The following is a 23824-nucleotide window of genomic DNA, read 5'->3' as shown; positions in this document are numbered from 1 at the left end:
GTGGGGGAAGGACATAAATTTAATTTATGTACAGTGTTGCATGACCGTGCAATTGTCAGTTAAAGTAACAGCGCCATATCACAAAAAATGGCCTGGTCAGGAAGTGGGGTAAATGCTCTGGAGGGCAAGTGGTTAAAGAAGAGTTTACTACCACTTTAAAGTTGATATATCCAAACAAAATGTTCATGTATTACACAATATATATAACATGCTGATCTAAACAAAACGGTTTGAAAATAACTTCCTGCAGATCCTGTTTTAATCTGTATTAACTTTTATGAAATAATAAAAAAAAAAATTAGATTACATAGATTTAGTCACACAAAAATAAACTGAAAGAGCACTATGGATAAGGCAGAAGAAAATCTCTTAAAATACAACGTTTGCAAACAAGTGTTGCAAATACCTATAAAAGATGGAACAAAATGTAAATATAACAGGTCTGGTCAAAATATATGTAATGCATGATATTTTTTTTCCACAGGAATAACATTTACAAGTAAATACAGATTTTGAGTTTACAGGAAAATGTACCTGCTAGTTTTATACATTTCATTAAAATTAAAACTTTCTTTGTAACTTATCTACAAGTCAAAAGGTGCATTGAATCTACAGTTCTGTTTTACTGCTGCATGCGTCTGCATATTTGCATGCTTACATAATAAATATTAAATACACAAAACAAACTGAAGCCACAAATATTTCAGCGTCAGCTATCTGATGCTGACCACTTTAATGTCCCAAGAAAATTAAACATCTGAGGTAACGATGGAGGGTTAACCACCCTTCTAAAATCATGTTTTAAAGTTGTGGAAGTATTCAGTAATTCAAGTAGAGCTTGAACTTTTCCAAAAGGTCAAGAAAGAGCAGCTTTGATGTTTAATCCATAAGTCTGCATTCACAAAGTTCTTTGTATATCCGCTTCCGTACACGAGGCATGTCTTCTTGGGAGAACTGGAAAGGCTGTTCTAGAGCGAGGCACTTGCAATACTGTAATGGAGAGGAAAAAAAAAAAAAAAGGTAAAAACTGGAAAACCTCTAGCATACATAATTTCTTGATCAGATCCATTTTAATGTGTGTGCTGCATTAGTTTAAAACTAACCATAAGTAAAATAGGGGCATCTTTCCTAGCCGGGGCTTCCCTAAAAGCCATTGCTGCTCCATGATCATTAGATCACTGTCATATCACAGAAAATTTTGTTTTGTTTTTGTAGGATAGACATCTGAATTTTAGGGTTATCGCGTCAAATGCCACCTACCAGTCATTGTATACTTTTCAAAATTAGCTCTTTTATAATATTTACATCCAAAATTATGTTGGCACTTAAAAAATATAAAAAATTGGATTTTTCTGTAAAATCCTTTTCTTTGAGTACATCAGGGGACACAGAGAAGCTTTAGTAATCCTTACCAACTGGGATGTCCCAAAGCACAGAACATGGGAAAAATGGCTCCGTGAAACATGCTTTACCTATGTGCTTTGAACATGAGAAATTGCTCCTTACAAAAAAGGGCCACCAGTTGCGAAACCCCATAAGCCAAAGTAATGGCAACCCGAAAAAACCTTCCACGTAAATAGAGCCAAAAGGAAGGTCTTGAATAGGTTCACATCCCGTGTATCCCACTGCCGATGGTTCTCTTGAAAACCTCTGGGTGAAGAGCCCACTCCTCAGAGACAATACTTGTGGTCTAAGAAAGCTCACCTGACAATTTTCCACTCCCAGAATGTTAAAGTGGAAACGTAGCTCTGCCCAAGACAGGATAAAGTCCACTTCTTCCTGGGCTGCTCAACTTCTTGTGGTCCTTTGATGACTTATGTAAGCCACAGTTGAGCGTTGTTGGACTGAACTCTTACAGGGGGAACTTTGCAGTTGCGTTGACCAATGCAGGAGAGTTATCCAGGGGTATCAGCAGATCTACCAGGGCACTGCCTGCATACACCCACCCAATTTCCCTCCAAGGAGGGGTCCAATCTTCACCCATTATGAGAGGTTACGCCCAGAGGGTCTACAGGGACTCAATTTCCCCATGCTGGGGTTCACCGTCCTGGACCTGTATAGCACCCTACCAGAAAAAACCTTTGCAATATATCACTGTACTCTGCATGCAGCGTCCAGTGTCAACCAGGAACATTACAGGCTGTCCCTGCATTACACACACCCTTTGTCCGGTATGGGGTCCGGGTACCATTCTTCATTATAGTGTCAAGAAAATATGTTGTATGTGAACCCCTTGGCATTAACAGATTTTGTGCAGTAACTTGCCAAAAAACTGGATTTTTGTTACGGACCCAAAATACCCCGAGTCCATTGACATACACAGCATCATCTTCTTCAACCAAACAGGGTGTTATAGCCCCACCTACAAGAGTAGGACACTAGGCAGCAAAAAAAGAAAAAAAAAATTGGAACCACCTAAGGGCAGTCATCTCTGGGCATAAAACCCCCTCTGTTATAGGCCTCCAGTCAGTCACAAGCAGTGTCAGGAAGAAAACTCCATAGAGGGGTGAGTGCTGTTTCCATCAATGAATTCCGAGAAAGGGATTTTATGGTAACAAAATCCCATTTCCGCTTACATTCATTGACGGACACAGCATCTTCTTTATCCATAACCAAACAGGGATGTCCCCAAGCAGTGCCACAATAAGGGGAGGGCAAACCAACTAATGGAGCAAAACCCAGGGCAACATGCCAACACTCCGAAACACCCAAAGGGGTGCCAAGGAATCCTAAATGGCCACCTGCAAAACTTTGTGGCCAAAACTAGCATCAGAAGATGCCAACACATCAAGTTTATAGAACTTAGTAAACATGTGCACAGACAACCAGGTCGCCGGTTTGCAAACTGGAGAAACAAACACCTGATGTCGGAACATCCCGGAGGCGCTAACTGCCCTGGTGGAGTGCGCCGTGACAGGGAACAGAGACTCCCTCCCCCTAATGGCATACGCCTGCGCAATAGTCTGCCGAATCCAAGGAGAAATAGTTTAAAGAAAGACCTGGCAGCCTCTTCTACCACTGTCTGTGAGCACAAAGAATTGGACCTTCGAAAAGGCAGCCATCACATAAAGGTACCACATCCAGGGAATGTAGAGCCACCTCCTTAGGGTGCGTCACCCGAGGACACAGAAGAAGGAAGGACAATGTCATTTAAGTGGAAATCTGACACTACTGGAAATCTGACACTACACTTCAGAACCTGGCTTTCAATAGCCATGCCATCAAAGTCAGCAACAGCAGGGTGGAACACTGGCCCTTGAGATAGAAGGTCCACTCGAAAGAGGCAGCTGCCAGAGAGCATCTGCCACCAACCGCACCATTTCGGAGTAACAGGGATGGCAAGGTCAGTCCAGAGTCACCAAGATGACCAGGATCCCTTCAGCCTCTATCCTGTGTAGTAGGTGAGGAATCAGCCTGAGGGGCGGAGAGGCATATATGATATTGTGCTGATCTCACTGTGCCAGCAGCACATCTGTCGCATCCGCCAGAGGAGCTAACGATTTCGCTATGAACCATGGAACCTTCCAGTTGAGGCAGGACATCAGAAGATCCAAGTCTGGCATCCCCCAGTAAAGGCAGAGCTGATTGAACTCCTCCAGGTGCAAGGACCACTCATCCAATCCAACGTCTGATGGCTGAGATAATCTGCTTGCCAGTTTTTGACCCCCAGAAAATGTATGGCAGACAGAGCCGAAATGGACCTTTCTGCCCAGTCTCAGGATGAGAGATGCCTCCAGCGCTGATGCTGTACTTCATGCCCCCCCCAATGTTTCATGTACGCCACCGCGGAACCAGATCAGCAGACCGCATAAGCGATCTGTCCAATGTGCCAGTGACAATCTGATCACCTGAAGCTCCAGGACATTAATGGGCAGTCAAGCTTCCACCGAAGTCCAGCGACCCTGAACAGATTGAGATCCCAGGACTCCTCCCCAGACGGGCTGGCATCCGTCGTGACCACAGTCCATCGAAGAAGAAGGAAGGACCTTCTGTTCCGAAAAACCGAAGACTGCAGCCACCAGAGGAGAGAGGTTCTTGCTGACCGTCCCAGGTAAATTTGAATGTCCAGGGCCTAGGAAGACCTGTTCCATTTGGATAGGATTTCCTTCTGCAGAGTTCTCGTATGGAACTGTGCATACAGAACTGCTTTGAAGGAAGCCACCATCAGGTTATGGACCCACATGAAAAAATAAAGGGAGTCTCTCTTGGAGGCCAAAAGCTGTTGGACCGCTGACCAGAGTTTCTGTAGTTTGTCTGATGGGAGGAACACCTTAGCCTGCTCCTAACAGAATCATCCCCAGATACTCCAAGGGTTTGGATGGGGTCAACACAGACTTTCCGAGGTTCAGGATATACCCAAAGTCCCGTAGAGAACATATGGTGATCCCCACACTGTCCAACAGGGATGAATGGGTCTCCGCCCATGGGAGCAAATCATCCAGGTAATCAATCAGTGATCCCTCATCTCAGCTAGGCCAGGATCAGCAAGGCCATGACCTTGGTAAACACCAGGGAACAGAGGCCAGACCAAAAGGCAGTGCAACAAATTGGTAATGTGTGGACCTGATAGCAAAGCAAAGCGCAGGAAATGCTGATGTCCCGCGTAAATTGGAATAAACAGGTAAGAGTCCTTGATGTTTATAGACAGCAGAAAGTCCCCTTGGTAAAGGAAGACCATCACCGAGCGAATGGATTCCATTTTGAACTTGTGAACTCACACAAAAAGGTATTCAGGGCCTTGAGCTCCAGTATAGGGCAAACCCCGTCTGTCTTGGGAACTGAACAGATTCGAGTAAAATCCCCTGAACTGCTCCGATTCGGGCACCGGGATAATCAACCCCCAAAAGAAGTAGTTCCTGCACAGCCCCGTAAGGGGCTGGTTAAAGCCGCAGACTGGAGGGGAAAAAAAATCTGTCCGATGGAAAGCAGTGAAATTCTATTTTGTAGCCAATGATTTCACAGACCCGTTTGTCAGGAATGCAAGTCCACAAGCCCAGAAACCAGCATAAGCGACCCCCCACTCATGTGCTGTGACAGTCGGCCCAGTCATCCTACGCGGTTCTTTTCCCTTCTTGGACTGTGGTAGAGAGGTACTCTTGCCACCCATAGGCTCTTGATAATGTCGTCCAGTGTAGCCCCAAACAGCTGGTCTCAAAGGAAGGTAAAATCCACCAAAGCCTTTTTGGAGGTCTGGTCAGCCGACCAACACTTGCAACACAGGACTCACCGCGGCACTACTACCGAAACAAAGTTTGGAGAGGAGTGGGGCAGCGTCAAGAGACGCGTTACAAACCTACTTTAGCCCCTTGACCAACTGGTCCGTCAGTTACACATATGCTTGAGACATCTAGCTAGAAGTCAAGGCTTGCCGTAAAAACCTTGGCCCATTCTGTCAGGGACTGGGAAACCAGAGCCGTGGTCAGCACAGGTCGGAGTGCAGACTCAGCAATGGTGAACATTGAACGAGCCACCGCCTCCACCCTGCAATCTGTGATCTGTAGGGTCCCAAAAAGGAGGGAGATTCTTCCACTGGGATTACGGTAACCTTGTCCAGCTGGGATATAGGTCCAGAAAAGGAGGAGAGGTCCATTTGTTCAGGAGGGTCTCCTCAAACTGGTAGCGTACTGTGAAACGCTTAGGGAGAACAAATGGACGCTTCAGGCGATCAGAGTCTTTATAAACAAATTTGTCAAAATATGGGGGGGTGTAAGGGAAGACCATAGCAGCCCCCGCTGGTTTGTGCGTACCAAAAAGGAACAGGTATCAAATGCTCCCACAGGATCCCCAATCTTCAGTGTCTCCCGCACAGAATCAATGAGAGCAGTAACTAAAGCCTATTCCTGTGGAACGACGGAGGCAGAAGGGAAGCGTCGTATGGGTCCACAGAGAACGTGGGACCGGTGGCAGCAGAGCCTGACTCAGGCTCAGAGCAGTCTGAGGATGAGGGTGATGGCAGGGGTGCTTCCTACTAGCCCACAGTCTGAACGCCACCTCCATGCAGATGATGAACGACTCTAGGACAGCCGACAGCGCGTCTACAGGAATGGAAGAACACGCCACCTCCAGGAGGGGGTAACATGCTCTTGAGACTCCATAGGGACCAGAGTGACAGGCCCTGTAGCAACTAGGGACACCCAGGGTACTAGGATGGAAAAAAACAAAATGAAATGATGGTTCTGATCCTGGAATAATGAGTGGGGCCCCACATCCGAAGTTTGGGCAAAATTTGTGGAAAAACTCTACATATGGACAGTTGCTAATATACAATAGTCTGGTCCTACATATACAATTCCTGGAGCATGCACTCTAAACATATTCAATTCAAAATTGGATAACAGTTTCTTAACATGTTTCACAGGAACGTGTGCCTGCTTCTTCAGGAGGATTTAGAGCTAACTGAAAATGAAAAATACAAAAAACATACCGCAACATTTAAATACATGAGATATGGCGTATACAATGTATTCATAACCATGTTTGATCTGTAATCAAACCTGATACATACAAACTGTATGAAGATGATTTAACCATGGTTTGATATGTATTTCCCCCCCCCCCACACACACACACACCTGTACATGGGGGATACCCATTTTATGCACTCAGGAATTACCTTCTGGGCCTTTCCCACCCTGTCGGATTTGTTCTTTTTGGAAGTTCTGGAGCGAATGCCATCTTCATACAGTTTGTATGTATCAGGTTCGATTACAGAGCAAACATGGTTTTAAATGCATTGTATACGCCATATCTCATGTATGAGTGTTGATGTATATGTTTTTTGTAGGTTTCATTTGCAGTTAAGCAGCTCTAAATCCTCCTGAAGAAGCAGGAACAATTTACTGCAAAACATGTTCAGGATCAATTATCCAATTTTGAATTGAATATGTGCAGAGCGCATGCTCCAGGAATTATATACGTAGGACCAGTCTCCTGTATGTTAGCAACTGTTGTGCGTGTCATGGGTATTTACCTATATTACAACAAAAAAAGAGAAGCCTCCTGCGCTACCAGATATACTAAACCAAACCCAAGTGGCTGCTAACACCTAATTATAATCAAATCGTGAAAAAAAAGTGTATGGAAAGAAAATGATGCTGCGTTACTTATCCTAAAAGTGAGTAAACAATCCCCATGAAGGCAAAAAAATATATAGTAAAAAAATGCTGCACCACTTATAAATAAGCGAGTGAACAATCACATAAAACCAAAAAAAGTGAACAATCCGCATAGAACCATATGACTTCTGTGCAAAGGAAAATTATCCCAACAAATGTGAATTCACAATAAGTGTCACAAGTGGCAACAAAGATGTATAGTGACCAAATAGTGAATACAAAAAGAACATCAAGTGTTCAGTGGATGAAATGCATTAAAATATATGGAAAGCAAATAATGTCAATGGCGATAAAATTATGGCATAAAAACAAATCGTCCCAAAAAACAAATGGTGTGTATATTTTCAGCACAAAGCTGTGAAAACTCAGTGACCCCAAACAAACAGGCAATCCTTCACTGCCTAGCGTGCACGCTCACCTTCCAACTGCGACCCGCAAGGAGTCACAAAGCATAAACAAAAAGGTAGATGATCCCAAACTGGATGGATCTCAATGGTAAGACAAATGAAGGCTCCTCTCCATGGCATACACAGAAGTCAGTAATAATGATGTCCTTAAAAGGTGTATAACTTTAAATCTCCTCATGTGTAAAACGGGTCTGCAGACCCAAAAGGCAATCACTGTATTAAACAGTAGAGGGTATATGAAGTTGGGAGTACCAAGATGGTGGCTGCCAACCGTACCGGAATGACGTCACCATGCTTCCATCCTACGTGTTACATCACGAGTCACATGACTTCATCAGAGCCCTGGTTTCAATAGTGATTGTGGGGATTGTTTACCCACTTTTAGGATAAGTAGTGCAGCACCATTTATTTTCCTGTATTGTTTTTAATACATCTAAGGTTTTGCAACAAAGATTATTCGGGAGGTATCCTCCGTGTTATATACTTTTAATATTAGTGTCTTGTGTGTTACTCTTTGGGGCACCTCAAAAGTAGAGTTTTTCCACAAAGGCTGGAAAAAAAAGACCACCCCTTGGCTGCCCAGCAGAGAAGGAGACAGGATCTCCCCAGGAAGGACTCACCACAGATCAAGTGCTACCAGGGATAGCCACATGTCTCCACTGCTTCAAACCATGCCACATCCTCTGACCGTCAGAAGCCAGGAGAAGGCCACTGCCATGGACTACAAGAAAATAGCCGCTCAGGAATGCCCCCCGCAGCTGTTCCAAGTCAAACAGGCATTTGGTCTCAGGAAAAATGGCCACTGAACATGCCCAGTGCAAAATGTCCCCAAAAGCGGGGGGGGGGGGGGGGGGAGAAGGAAAATCGGTGGCCACGGCTCTGGGAAAATGGCAGCCGGATGAAACTAGCCACATGGGACCCAGCAGCAAATGGGGACACCTTCCCGAAGCAGCATGAGCCCCCCCCCCCCCCCCAGCCCAGGGAATGCAGGGGCACCGGAGCTGGGCCCAGACAGGTAACCCGCACAGGACACCGGGGTGATGGGACCAAAAGACCACTGGTCAGAGCTCGCACCCTCACCGCAGTCAGCAAGCTAAAAACGCTACTGGACCAGGAAATCGACATCGGGGGAGAGGGGAAAGGGGGGGGGGGTGGTTTGACACCCCACAGGACCGACCACCCCAGACAGTACCCACCACGCCAGGCAGTACACATGCCTCACACCGCGTCCGGAGATGGGGGGTGGGGGCAGTTCTACTTACCACTCCAGGTGGACCATGCGGGTATGGTTCCCGTGACAGATCCTCCTCTCCACTGAAGTAGGGGGGCTGTCAGACTATAGGCGCCCAGTCATATATGTCCCCAGGAGACTTTTAACTCACTGGCCGCCCCGGTCTAGGGTGGGGCATTGTCACAGTCGACTAAACGCTGAGCTAACGGTCTGCATGCATTCACTGGTTAGACTAGGATGACCACTGGATCTAGATTAACCAGCCCGTCGCCCAGCCTGACTGTTGATAGATCTTCCACAGGAAAAATACCAGAAGAAAAAGAGAAAATAAAGCTATCGGACCACAAGTCCCAGCATAAAAAAAACACATCCATACTCCTAAACATTAGGCAGAATTACATGAGGCTTCTAGCAGAAAGGGGGTTTTATACCCATAGGATGTGCCAAAGTTTTTTCCGGCCTAGTGTCCTACTCCTGTAAGTGGGGCTATAGAACCCTGTTTGGTTATGGATAAAGAAGATGATGCTGTGTACGTCAATGAACGTAAGAAAATGTGATTTGATCCTCTATGTCACAAGAACTGCGTTATGCATCAAGTACATGTGAATGGACACTGGCAAACTGACAGGGAGCTGTCTCTGCTTCTGTTGTGTTCTGTCATGGACACCCTGCCTGTTTAAAAGCTTACATATGGTAGACTCATGAACAGGGATGTTTGCCAGTCCCAGTGAGGTCTTAAAGCCCTTAACTGTTACTCATGGGTTCTTCTTTACCTCATTAAGGACTCTGTGTTGCACCTTGGGAGTCATCTTTCCATTTATAGAGTGTGTCTAACTGTCGACTGATGGATACCTAAACACTTTGACATTGCTTTGTATCCCTTTCTAGCCTTATGCAGGTCAATTACTCTTGATTGTATGACTTCAGAGAGCTTCTTTTTGCAAGGCATGGCTTGTAGCAATCGTGCGCACAAATATGGACGCGGACATCCATGTTGCTAAAGATCCTCCATCTTGTGTTATACTCACTCCAAATCAGTCCCCCCCTCGCTTCCTGTTGAATGGCATGTGGTCTGGTGTGGCTGAGTTCAGGAGTGCATCGGGCACAGCTGGATACACTTCATGGTTGTAAACCCAATTAGCCGATTCCAGTGTGTCTGGCAGACTCTTGCTCTGAGCTGCTCGTAAAGCTATAAACCCGTCAGTCACGGGACTTGAAAGCATTCCGGAATAGCAGTAAAACCTTACATCCCATTTGAAACCACTTTTTCATACACTTTCATAATTTCCCGCAGGAAAAACGTACAATGAAACAAAACATATTCATACAGATCGGTTTAATGCGAGTCACCTGATACCTTACATCCCTAGATTACGTCTACCTGAGAGCAGAAAGCGATATCTCCTTAACCATCCCAAGCAAATATGTCATATTTGGTGTTTGGACGTTCAGAATATCATTCTGCATATTATCCTACCAGTGGATAGGATGCTACATGTACCTATGGAAGGTGATTGACCATGGTATAACTTGGGAGGAATTTTTGATACTAGCCAGGGTCTCCGCCTAAACAACCCTCCCCAAATGAGGCGATTGGACCTTGGCTTCAGTAGACACCCCCTGCTGGTGGACTAGAAAAGAGGCTGTCAGGCCTGAGAGAAATAATATGAAGAGATCACCCTTTTAACATCAGAAACCAACTTTGGGAGAAAAGGCACCCTTTTGTTCGTACACTGGAATGCTGCTTAAACCAAGACTTCTGCAAGTATTCTACCTCTTTAAACTTCTGTTATCTCTCTGGTGTGTTATATGTGTGTGTGTGTGTGTGTGTGTGTGTGTGTGTGTGTGTGTGTGTGTGTGTGTATATATATACACACACAAAATATACATATACACATATATATACACACATATATATATATATATATATATATATATATACACACACATATATATATATATATATATATATATACACACACACACATATATATATATATATATACACACACATATATATATATATATATACACACATATATATATATATATATACACACATATATATATATATATATACACACATATATATACACACACATATATATATATACACACACATATATATATATACACACACATATATATATACACATATACACATATACACACATACATATATACACACATACATATATACACACATACATATATACACACATATATACACACATATATACACACATATATACACACATATATACACACATATATACACACACACATATATACACATACATATACACATACATACACACACACACACACACACAACCTCTTTTTCTGTAACTATTTTTATTGCACCATTTTGACCTTTTTAGTAATAAATCCTATTTTCTGAAAAGTGTTGAACGGTTTAAGCTCTTTAATGCAAACTAAGAATCCCTGTCTCTGAAGAGCGCTACTGTGTGGTTTAAACTTCTGCGTATATCTTTCTACGGTGACAGTGTGTATACAGACGCTTATTCAAACATCATAGTGTTACTGCTAAGATTGGCGAGTTTCCTCCTCCGTACAAAAAGGCGGTGGTGGCAGTGTGAAGGGTTAATTGCGTAATTAACCTGACCCAGTAACAATCGCTCTCAGGCTGCGGCACATAGATTGTGGTCCAGTGAGCTGGAAAATCTTTGAGCAGGGTGCAGCTGAGCGTGGCATTGTTACGCACGTGACAGCTCGGTTTTAGATTGGCTAGTCCTTCGGTCACAAGTTGGTGAGAAGGGCTGGGAATCTGACGCCATGCCCGTCACATGGCTCACATCAGCTGATGTTTATGAACAGCATTCTTGAAATGTTTGCGTGTCTTAATAATGTAGCTCTAAACCACACCTCCAAACTCATGTCATTAATTGAACTCCAGGTGTGCAAACTATGGTCTCCAATTTTGTTGATGTAATTAGTCTATGGGTTCACTTTTTCCTCCAGCACTGTGAATATTTAATAAGTCTGTTCAATAAAGACAAGATAAATTAGAATGGTTTGTATTATCAGGTTAGGTTTGTCTATTGTGACTTGGATGAGGATCAGATACCATTTTATGGCAAGTCACTTCATTCCAATGGGATCACATACTTTATTTTTGCCACTATAGCTGTAGGAATGGATTCAAATAGAACCAGTCGTCTGACCTCTATTGAAACCAATGAGAATCTGGTACAATCAGAGAGAATGCACAACAGTGACCATCACCTTCACACACTGACAAACTGATACCTAGGAGGGGACTTCCTGTCACTTTGCCGTTGTTTATCCATCTGTACATGATGCATATCCCTGTTCGAAAGGATTACTAAAAGCTGCTCTACAGGGTACCGTGGTGTATGATAAAGAACTCCTAATATCAAGCCTCAAAACACAGCATACACAAGGTATACATATACTGTATATGCATGCACAGAAATAAAAACACATTTCACCTAATTAGGCCTAAATCTTTTACCACTACATGCATATAAAGTAAAATGTCAGCCATGCTTTAAAGCTAAACTCCAGGCAGATATAAAATACACACATTATGTTCATTACCACACCTTTAAATGTATTTTTAAATTTAAGAAGGTAAGAATCCTAATTTGGTTTGGTCTGAAACTCTGGTGGTCCCTTTGTAACAGAGCTCAGAATGGGAAAGGGACAAGCAGCTCAAGCAGTCAATCAGTAGGATAAGTAGGAGAAAGCAGAGTGACAAGAGATGAGCTCTCTGCAGTCTGTTACTTCTCATTTTACTGTTCAGTCACATGCTAGGGAAGGGCCAACACCTGTGTTACTGAACTGCCACAGAGAAATATCAGCTCCTATGCCAGACAGGGCTTTGCAGTGTGATAGCTAAGCACAATCTCAGTACTGGGAGGACAGAATAACAAATCCTTTGGCAGATTAGAAAGGTTCTCATATATATTTAATTTGTGTAGTCATCCATTTGCCTGGAGTTCAGCTTTAAAGCACATAACATAGTTCAAAGCAAGTCATTAATCATGTTTTCCACAGAGCTCACCTGAAGGACAAAAACTCCACAGTCACTGTCATTCTTTTGTTGTGGAATGCACTGTTAATGAAGAAAAAAAAAAAAATTAAAACCTCACACATTAAACATATGCAATCAGTAGCTCCAGGAATCAAACCTTTTGTATAGCAGGTAAAAACGACTAAAATATAGCTACATTTTCCTAAAATATATATTTTAGATTAAAATTAATTTAATATTTTTAATAAAAAAAAAATAAACACAAACTGAATTATTTAGCCACAGTCCCTAGCTAAGAACAACAATAGAGAAACGGGAAAAAAAAAATATATATATACATACACACACTAAAATCTTGTCTTCAAGTCACTGGAGGCACACAGAACTTAAGTGGGGTTATGCTACTGCCCATAAGATGTTGGGACACCGGCAAACAGAAAAACTTAAGCCAGTACACGTATACCACATTCTCTACACAGTATGCTTTAGTGGGGGGGAACCAATGAACCTCAATGGACCGTAAGAAAACGATTTTACGGTAAGTACAGAAATCTTATTTTCTTTAAACACAATTGAAGAACACAGGAATTCAGGAACAGTCAAGCATGTCCAAAAGCAATCCAACTGATTGATGGGTACTGGGAACTGTCTGGAAAAGGAAAACTGTATACTTATCTGGCAGTAATTTTCCTTTTCTGATGCATAAGCATGACAGCATACAGGTATGCCCCCCTCCCGCACAATCCCAGGACTGGATATGCTTTTTAAATAAGTCACCTCCCACAAGGAGACATTCTTGTAACTATACTAAATGCGAAGACCTAGGGAGGGACTTGTATGCCGACATGCTTATGCGTCAGGACAGAAAAATTACAGTCAGGTAAGTATACAACTTACCGTTTTCCTCACACAAGCATGACAGCATACACGTGTGCGATGTAGCACGCCAAAATCACAAACAAGGGTGAAAGAAGGTGAAGCATTTTAATCATCCTATCATTAAATTCATCTAGAACTGAAGCCAATGAAGCCCCCGTTGTCAGTGTTGCTTAATCAACTTTTTATTGGGCTAGAAATGATTTGTAATAGGCTAGAAATGTGCCATACATGAACCTGGTTTCTGTCCAGCAGAATAATTCTGGACCTCTGGATTCTGCCCATGAGCAAGCATGCCGTCTGGTAAAATGGGCTCTGCACTCAATTGATGGATCCATCTTTGCCATAAAAGCCCAGACTATCTTGACCAGCGACAGTGCAATTGTCCTAGGGGACAGTGAAAGCTCTCTTCTGAGCCTGAAAAGTCCATTGTCTGACCTTCTGAAACAAGGGTCACTTCCATGTAATTCTTAAACATAGAGTCCACTTACAATGCCTTGAAAAAGTATTCATATCCCTTGAATTTTTCCACATTTTGTCATGTTACAACCAAAAACGTAAATGTATTTTGAGATTTTGTGTGATAGACCAACACAAAGTGGAAAATAATTATGAAGTGGAAAGAAAATGATAAATGGTTTTCAAAAGTTTTTCTTTTACAAATCAATATATGAAAAGTGGTGTGCATTTGTATTCATCCACCTTTACTCTGATACCCCAAAAATCTAGTGGAACCAATTGCCTTCAAAAGTCACCTAAATTAGTAAATAGAGTCCACCTGCGTGTAATTTAATCTCAGTATACATACAGCTGTTCTGTGAAGCCCTCAGAGGTTTGTTAGAGAACATTAGTGAACAAATAGCATCATGAAGGCCATGGGACACACCAGACAGGTCAGGGATAACGTGGAGAAGTTTAAAGCAGGGTTAGGCAAGAGAAAAAAAATGCCAAGCTTTGAACATCTCACGGAGCACTGTTCAATCCATCACCCAAAAATGGAAAGAGTATGGCACAACTGAAAACCTACCAAGACATGGCTGTCCACCTGAACTCACAGGCCAGGCAAGGAGAGCATTAATCAGAGAAGCAGCCAAGAGGCCCATGGTAACTTTAGAGGAGCTGCAGAAATCCACAGCTCAGTAGGGAGAATCTGTCCACAGGACAAATGTTAGTCGTGCACTCCACAAATCTGGCCTTTATGGAAGAGTGGCAAGAAGAAAGCCATAAGTCGTCCAGTTTGCGAGAAGCCATGTGGGGGACACAGCAATCATGTGGATGAAGGTGCTCTGGTCAGAGACCAAAATTTAACTTTTTGGCCTTAAAGGCAAAATGCTATGTGTGGAAGAAAACTATCACTGCACATCACCATGAACACACCATCCCCACCGTGAAACATGGTGGTGGCAGCATCATGTTGTGGGGATGCTTTTCTTCAGCAGGAACAGGGAAGTTGGTCAGAGTTAATAGGAAGCTGGATGGAGTCAAATACAGAGCAATCTTAGCAGAAAATCTGTTAGGGGGGGCAAAAGACTTGAGATTGGGACGGAGGTTTACCTTCCAGCAAGAAAATGACCCTAAACATACAGCCAGAGCTACAATGGAATGGTTTAGATCAAAGCATATTTATGTGCTAGAATGACCGAGGCCAAGTCCAGACCTAAATCCAATTGAGAATCTGTGGCAAGACTTGAAAATTGCTGTTCACGGATGCTTTCCATCCAATCTAACCAAGCTTTAACTATGGGCAAAAATTTCACTCTAGATGTGCAAAGATGGTAGAGCCATCCCCAAAAAGACTTGCAGCTGTAATTGCAGCGAACATATATGAAGGGTGGTTCTACAAAGTATTGACTCAGAGGGGCTGAATACAAATGCACGCCACACTTTGGCATATAATTGTGAAGTAGATGAATAATGATAAATGGTTTTAAAAATTTTTTACAAATATGTGAACTTTGTGTTGGTCTATCACATAAAATACATTTACGTTTTTGGTTGCAACATGACAAAATGTGAAAAATTTCAAGGGGTATGAATACTTTTTCAAGGCACTGTACAATACCTGTGGTGACTCAGACATTTTAGTTTGGACATGCTGGAAGGATGAGGTCCTGACTTGGATGCAAAGATTTGCAGAACTTTGTATGGTGCTAAAAGAGATTAGAGCTACAGTGTTTGGAAGAAGGATCTCAGATATACAAGCATCACTTACTGCTACCATTTTCAGACATGACAGCCTTAAGAAATACTGCATCGGTGTTATTGGCAATATTGAGGAAATCTTATTCAGAAGAATGGAGAGAGACACACAACATATCCAGCACTTTCTGCACTGCAAGTCCCAACGAGAAAGAACGAACTGTACAGGCCTTTCGTAATTAGTTTATCAAAATGTGCAGCAGTCACTGGATCCCAGAAAGTGAGGACACAACCAAGACTTGACTACCACTTTATCCTATATCTAGGCTTACTTGCCGAAAACTCATAATTTTTACAGCAGGAAACTGAGGATTCCATTCAATAAACTCTGAAAGGTTTTTCCATGTTCTAGTATACATGAAATTTGCAGAAGGTGCCCTGGCTTTAACAGGGTTTTAAACACTGAAGGAGAGACCCCCATGTGAGCCTTCACCACAGTTTCACAGTAGGTAGATCATAACTTGGTTGAATTTGGATGATACACTTGGCCATGCTGTGTAAGGTCTGGAATCGCTGGAGGAGAATAGGTTCCCAGACCAGAGACTGTACGTGAGCATAGCAAGGGCCTGAAAAGCCACCAGGGAATTATTGCCCTCATCACAGGTGGACGACCGTTGATACCGATTAGGAGCCCGGAAACCAGAGTCTGCTGGAGATTGTATATATAAAACGTCTACACACCCCTATGTCAGGTTTCTGTGATGTAAAAAAAAAAAAAAAAAGAAAAAAAAAGAAAAATAATTTCAGAACTTTTTCCACCTTTAACCACTTCCTGTCCGGCCCATGTACATGGATGGGAGCAGTGCAGGAGCGGGTTGCCGTTCATAAACGGCACCCACATTTTGAGGCTATGCGCGCTCCCTGGAAGCGAGCAGCACCGCGATCCGGTGCCCGCTGTGTCCAGAGGACACAGCAGAACACCGATCGCTGTACGGGACCCTCTGTGTGAGGTCCTGATCATGTGATCACTGATTGGCCAATCAGTGATCAGATGAATAGTAGCAAGCAAGATGTCACTTCCTGACATCATTGCTTACTACTAGTGAAATCTGTGAATGATCACAGAGGTCACACAGTACAAGGCTATTCACAACAGCCTTGTACCATGTGACAAGCTGTGACCAATCAGAGCTCTCATAGTATTTCTCAATGGCTGCAAGAATGCAGCCAGAGAGAAGAAAAAATTATTGCTTTTACAGCCTTTATGGGTGTTAAAGCAATCAGTAAAAAAAAAAAAAAAAAATCTTCATCACACCCTACAAGTAATACAGTGTCACCATGGTGATACTGTACTGCTAGGGTGACAATACGTTTAAAAAAAAAATATATATATATATATATATAAAAAGAAAAAAGTGTACATTTTTTTTTTTTATTATTTTTGGTCATAATATAATTTGGGTTATTTTTTTTTTTTTTACTAGAAAGATAACCGAATACATTTTGGCCAAGATTTATGAAGAAAGATTATTTACTAAATTTTATAAGAAAAACACTTTTCAAAATTTTTGGACTTTCATTTATATAGCAAAAAAAATAAAAATCACAGTGGTGAATAAATACCACAAAAAAAAAGTCTTACCTGTCTCAAAAAAATGCTACAAAATTCATATGGTTACAGTGTTGCATGACCGCACAATTGTCATTCAAAGTTTGATAGCACTGAAAGCTGAAAAATGGCCTGGACAGGAAGGGGGTAAAAGTGTTCAGACTTGAAGTGGTTCATGTAACCTATAAACTGTACAACTCAGTTGAACAAAAATAAATATTTAAGGTGGAGGGAATTAAAAATAAACTAAAATAATATGGTTGCATAAGTGTCCACACCCTTAAATACTTTCTTGAAGCACCTTTTGATTTTTTTACAGCACACAGACTTTTTGGGTATGAGTCTATGAGCATGGCACATCTTGACTTGGAAAGATTTGCCCACTCTTCCTTGCAAAAACACTCCAAATCTGTCAGATCTCCTGTGCACAGCCCTCTTCAGATCACCCCACAGATTTTCAATCGGATTCAGGTCTGGGCCATTCCAAAACTTTAATCTTCTTCTGGTGAAGCCATTCCTTTGTTGATTTGGATCATTGTCATGCCAAAAGATGAAGTCCCTCTTCATGTTCAGCTTTCTAGCAGAAGCCTGAAGGTTTTGTGCCAATATTGACTAGTATTTGGAACTGTTCATAATTCCCTCTACCTAGACTAAGGCCCCAGTTCCAGCTGAAGAAAACAACCCCAAACCATGATGCTGCCACCACCATGCTTCACTGTGGGTATGATGTTCTTTTGGTAATGTGCAGTGTTTTTGTGCCAAACGTATCTTTTGGAATTATGGACAAAAGGTTCAACCTTGGTTTCATCAGACAAGAACACATTTTCCCACATGCTTTTGGGAGACTTCAGATGTATTTTTGAAACATTTAGCCAGTGTTGGATGTTTTTCTTCGTAAGAAAAGGCTTCCATCTTGCCATTCTACACCATAGCGCAGACATATGAAGAATACGGGAGATTGCTGTCACATGTACCACACAGCCAGTGCTTGCCAGATATTCCTGCAGCTCCTTTAATGTTGCTGTAGGCCTCTTGGCAGCCTCCCAGACCAGTTTTCTTCTCGTCTTTTCATCACTTTTGTAGGGACGCCCAGTTCTTGGTAATGTCACTGTTGCGCCACATTTTCTCCACTTGATGACTGTTTTCACGGTGTTCCATGGTATATCGAATGCCTTGGAAATTCTTTTGTACCCTTCTCCTGATACATTTTAACAATGAGATCCCCACGATGCTTTGGGAGCTCTCTGCGGACCATGGCTTTTGCTGTAGGATGCAACTAAGAAAATGTCAAGAAAGACCTACTAGAACAGCTGAACTCTATTTAGGGTTAATCAGAGGCACTTTAAATGATGACAGGTGTGTATTGACTCCTATTTAACATGATTTTGAATGTGATTGCTTAATTCTGAACACAACTACATCCCCAGTTAGAGGGTGTGCATACTTATGCAACCACATTCGTTTTTTTTTCATATTTACTCCCCCCCAAAAAAGATTTAAGTTTGTTTTCAATTGAGTTGTACAGTTTATATGTTACATTAAAAGGTGGAAAAAGTTCTGAAATTGTCTCATTTTGTTTACATCACAAACCTGACAAACTATCTCTCAACTGCCTTTCATGACCATAGAGGTTACTGTCAGGCAGAGATCCTGATAACGATTTGTTGTAGATCTTGTTGGTTTAGAGACCAACCCTTGACATCCAAGGCTTTGTATCTTGCAGTGTCTGACAGGAAGTTCTAGGAAGCCAGGACTGGCATATCTGAACGGCAGATACCTCAGACATAAATTTAATAATTTTGCTTCCTTTTTGACAGCGAGGATAGGACATTACAATTTGCTGTGTTTGGAGCATAACGGAGGCTCCCTAGGGTGTGTTGCCAAAACAACTTCCATGCCTGGGAGTCCCTACGGCTCTGATGTTGGACACTTTGTCCTCCATTGGCATATGTCATTAGCCTTGGACTAGGTTATTGAGGTGAATACCCAACAAAGTGAATAGATTGTGATGATTAGTGTGCCAGATAGCTGAAGAAATTTGAAAAGATTAACTGGCTCCAGCCACCAGCAAAAGGGACTTGTCTCGTGGGGGGGGGGGGTCACTGTTTCTGGTGCAGAAAGCAAATCTTTCATTACTTTAAAAAAAACAGGATTATAAGTTCTTAACCTTCCTGTGACTACTTTACTACCATTTTGAGACCATGGCATGTAAACAGATGAGATAGAGCAAGGACTTGTTCCAAGCAAGATACTAATATGGTCACCTTCTCTGAAGTCAACTCTACAGTATTCTCCTGAGTGTCCAGCACTGCTGCCAGGAACATAATTATTGTAATGAGATTAGCTGGCCATCCCCAGTTGATGACCTGTCCAAATCTGATCAGAGCCTGAATCAGAAATTTTGCCAAATGAACTTGAACTAAAACTCTCGATCAGCTAAGCGGTGATACTCGCAGAAGCATGGGTATACATAAATGTGTATATATACACACACATCTGATAGATCAAGAGACAACCTACAGCTGCATTGTCCACTGGCTTGACTGATTGACTGCAACCACTCCATATAAAGCTTTGGATCTTAATCCTTCCTTCTACTTCATGCCTAAGACTACTTTTCGACTAAGAACAATGGAGAATCCTTGATATCTTCGCTGGATAGATGGCTCACTGTTGAAACAAGATTTGGTAACATTTGCTTAAAGATTTGATTGCTCTAAAGAACCATGTTGGGAATAAAATGAGTTGGAGGAGAGGAAAGAAAATTCATGTGGCTTCCTTATTGCACAGGTGCCACAGATCCTGAACCTATTCTGCCGAAATGTGCAGAAATTCCTTCAATCCAACACCTGGGCAAGTTTGGGTGAAGAAGAACTTTGCTGCTCCTAGGGGACGAGAAGACTTAGATTTAGGCAAAGAAAGACTATTATGGGTTCTTTCATTCTCTTCTATAGCTCTTCTCAGGTCTACCCTGTCACCAAATCTTATTTTCTTCGTCTTTTGCCTACCCCCTCTGGGCATTGGTCACTTAACATAAGGGATTTATCTCCATTCTAGATATCACTGAATCCAACTTAAACTGCAGTCAAGTCAATTTAGCAGAGGTATATACTGTCTGCAAATTAATCCATAGGGGTTGACTGACCACAACAGATTACTAGAGGAACAGCATATTGCATCAATAGTGGCTGTACTGCATCACTGGCCACTTTAAATTTCACTCAGGGATCAAACACCACACAGACTTCATTACTAGCCATGTTTTGCCTTCATCTTGTCTAAAATAGCCTAGGCTACTGAAGTGAGCTCGAACGCAGGCCACAAAACACTACCTAACGGTAGTTTAAACTGCCTTGCTTTCAGAATCTATTTTGCTGTTCCGAGGCCTCTGCAAAAGATATTGCTATATTGCTCGATCCACTGGCAGAATGGCACAACTGGTTAGTCTGATTAAGATTCGTTGGCCAACTGCCTGTGAAGGTGGGCTTTAACAAAGAGGATATTGCCCTCTCTGCAAGCAGGTAGACATCTGGCCAGTCTAATGACTCCTTGACCAGCTGCTTCAGAAGCAGAGGTACCCTTTAAACAAACAGCTATTTGGTTAGCTTAGTACCTGGACGTGAGCGACTAGAGATCCACCCAGTCAGTTTAAACAGAGTCAAAGCATCTGCTTTCTTGCCTCCTTGTTCCCTGCTGCCTCTGATACGTAAACCTGGCATAGCAACGTCCCAAGAAAGTCAGCTACAACTAGCGGAGAATGACATCTGGCCAGTCTGATGAAGACTCCTTGGCCAATTGCTTTTGAGGTAGCTTTTAAACAAATGCAGCTGTTTTATTAGGCTTAGTATCTGACAATTAGTGACTATAGATCCTTGAGGTCAGTCTGATCAAAGTCAAAACATCTGTCTTCTTTGTCTCATTCACTGCTGCCTCTGACATGCAACTTGACATACAGTGCCTTGAAAAAGTATTCATACCCCTTGAAATTTTCCACATTTTGTCATGTTACAACCGAAAAATTTATTTTACTGGGATTTTACGTAATAGACCAACACAAAAGTGGCACATAATTGTGCGATGGAAGGAAAATGATAAATTGTTTTAAAATTTTTTTACAAATAAATATCTGAAAAGTGTGGTGTGCATTTGTATTTAGCCCCCTCGAATCAAAACTTTGTAGAACCACTTTTCGCTGCAATTACAATTCGCTGTCTTCTCCTCAGACATCAATCCCATGTGAGGAGAACCTAGGAACAGTTAGTTTTTAAACTTAACCTTTTCACTACTGTGCACCACACTGCCCCTAATAAAGAGTGCCCGTCAGTGCAGCCATCAGATTAACCCGTCAGTGCATCTGTCACCACAGCCGTCACCGCAGCCTAATTAGTGTACCTGTCACAGAGTCGACAACTGCCACCCATTAGCAGTTTACCCCTCATACAGCCATAATTACCAGAGCCGCAATGTCCAAAAAATATTTTACTAGTGAGGAGGCACTCAAAATCCTCAGCATGTCAGATTAGAACAGCGGGGAGCTCTCACCATTCGATACCAATTTGGAATACGAGCCAGTAGAAAGAAGTGGGTCAGTGACCAAATCGCAGGAGGAAGTAGTCCCTCCTAAAAGGATACGGCGCTCTGAAGAGCAGGCAACCACAAGCAGCGCCATACACCCCAACGGTCAATCAGCAGACACCAATGGAGCTAGACCCCAGGATGAAAGGCCCAGTACCAGCAGTGAAATATCCCACCAGACCCCAAGAATTAGGGCACAAACATATCTTCCTGACACTCTGGCAAACCCTTTATGGCTGCCTTCCAGCTTAGGATCAGCTTCAATCCCCCCTTTTACCGCACAGCCAGGTGTGTAGACCCATACTGAATTTTTCTGAAACGGATTTTCCTTTTTTTTTTTCTTTAATTTGTTTTTCCCTGCCGATATTCGATACATTGTGGACCAGACAAACCTTTTTGCTCAGCAATATATTGATAACAATCCCAGTACATCCTGTGGCCGTTCTTTCCAATGGAGACATCTCACAGTGCAGGAGTTAAAATTGTTTTTGGGCCTTACGTTTAACATGGGGCTTACAAAAAAAAAAAAATGAATTGCATGCCTACTGGTCCAACAACCCCATCCATCATATGGCCATTTATTCTGCTGTAATGTCCAGGTCACACGATGATCTGATCATGCGATTCCTGCATTTCAATGATAACTCACAGTGCACTCCCCGAGATCATCCCAACCATGACAAACTGTACATAATCCACCCCCTTATAAATTGCTAGGAGGTTTGCAGAACTTTATGTCCCTGAGCAACACATTTGTGTGGATGAATCCCTTGTCCACTTCCCTGGCCAGCTGGGACTCAAACAATACATTCCCAGTAAAAGGGCCAGGTATGGTCTGAAGCTGAACAAGCTCTGTGAAAGAGCTACAGGATAAGTGCATGCCTTCTGTGTGTACGAAGGCAAAGACTCCAAAGCTCCAACCCCGAGTGCCCAACCTACATTGGCACAAGTGGCAAAATTGTCTGGGATCTGGCATTCCCACTGCTATTATACAAGTCTGCCCCTTTTCTGGCATCTTTACAGTGAGAAAACCTTAGCCTGCGGTGCCACCCGAAAAACTGAAAAGGCTTGCCACAAAGTTTAGCAACCACAAGGCTACTAAGGGGGGAATCCGAAAGTCTGAGAAACAAGGAAGTGTTGGCCATGAAATGGAGGGATAAGAGATGTTTACGTTCTGTCCACTATCCACAATGACATCTCGGTGGAAATTCATGGAAGACGCAGTCCCATCCAAAAACCTGAACGTATCCATGATTATAATCGGTGCATGGGAGGGGGGGTTTAAATGATCAGATGCTACAGCCCCTATTTGTCAACAAGAAAGTCCCTCTTCAGGTATAAAAAAGTTGCAATTAATTTTTTCCATTTGGCCATTTATAATGCGTTTGTCATCTATCAAAAGTCAACGGAAAGACCCACCACCTTCCTCAAATACATAGAAGAAATTACCACTGCCCTTATCTACGAGCAAGGATCACCCCTCAGAAAACATTCGCTGATTGTGTGAGCAGACTTCACGAGCAACATTTTCAAGAAAACATTCCACCCACAGAATCAGGAAGACGACGCCAAAAAAATGTCGGGTATGCAGAAGAGTTAGGAGACACACCAGTGTTCTTTGTCCCCATTGTCCCTCTCAACCGGGTCTATGTATTGGAGACTGCTTCCAAAGTTATCACGTCACTAAAATATTAGTTCCCCTCATTTTTAACAGCCTGCCATTTCCCAGTTTCTAAAATCTGTGCTGATTATTTGCCTGCTGCCTTGATTAACTCTATGCCTCTGCCTTCCACGTTAACTGACCCTGAGCTGTTTATCAATGATGCCTATGCCTGCCATCTAGATTGTTTCTAA

General features: G+C 42.6%; 1 protein-coding gene across 1 annotated transcript in view; it reads right to left on the bottom strand.

Annotated features, from left to right (window-relative positions):
- Positions 1-256: 256 nt before the first annotated feature.
- SENP5 (SUMO specific peptidase 5) overlaps positions 257-23824 on the bottom strand; it is a 47349-nt gene continuing 23781 nt past the window's right edge. The window contains exons 9-10 of the mRNA XM_089675599.1: positions 12802-12852; positions 257-990 (exon numbers count right to left, since the gene is read on the bottom strand). Of these exons, the coding sequence (XP_089531725.1) occupies positions 880-990; positions 12802-12852 (162 nt within the window). The 3' untranslated portion in view covers positions 257-879. The remainder of the gene's footprint in view (positions 991-12801; positions 12853-23824) is intronic.

The sequence above is a fragment of the Staurois parvus genome, unplaced genomic scaffold (genome assembly GCF_062004578.1).
Source record: "Staurois parvus isolate SC_StPar_1 unplaced genomic scaffold, SC_StPar_1.0 ptg000155l, whole genome shotgun sequence".
In the NCBI taxonomy this organism is placed as follows: domain Eukaryota; kingdom Metazoa; phylum Chordata; class Amphibia; order Anura; family Ranidae; genus Staurois; species Staurois parvus.
The sequence above is the reverse complement of the archived record's forward strand: the minus strand, read 5'-3'. Positions and strand labels throughout refer to the sequence as shown.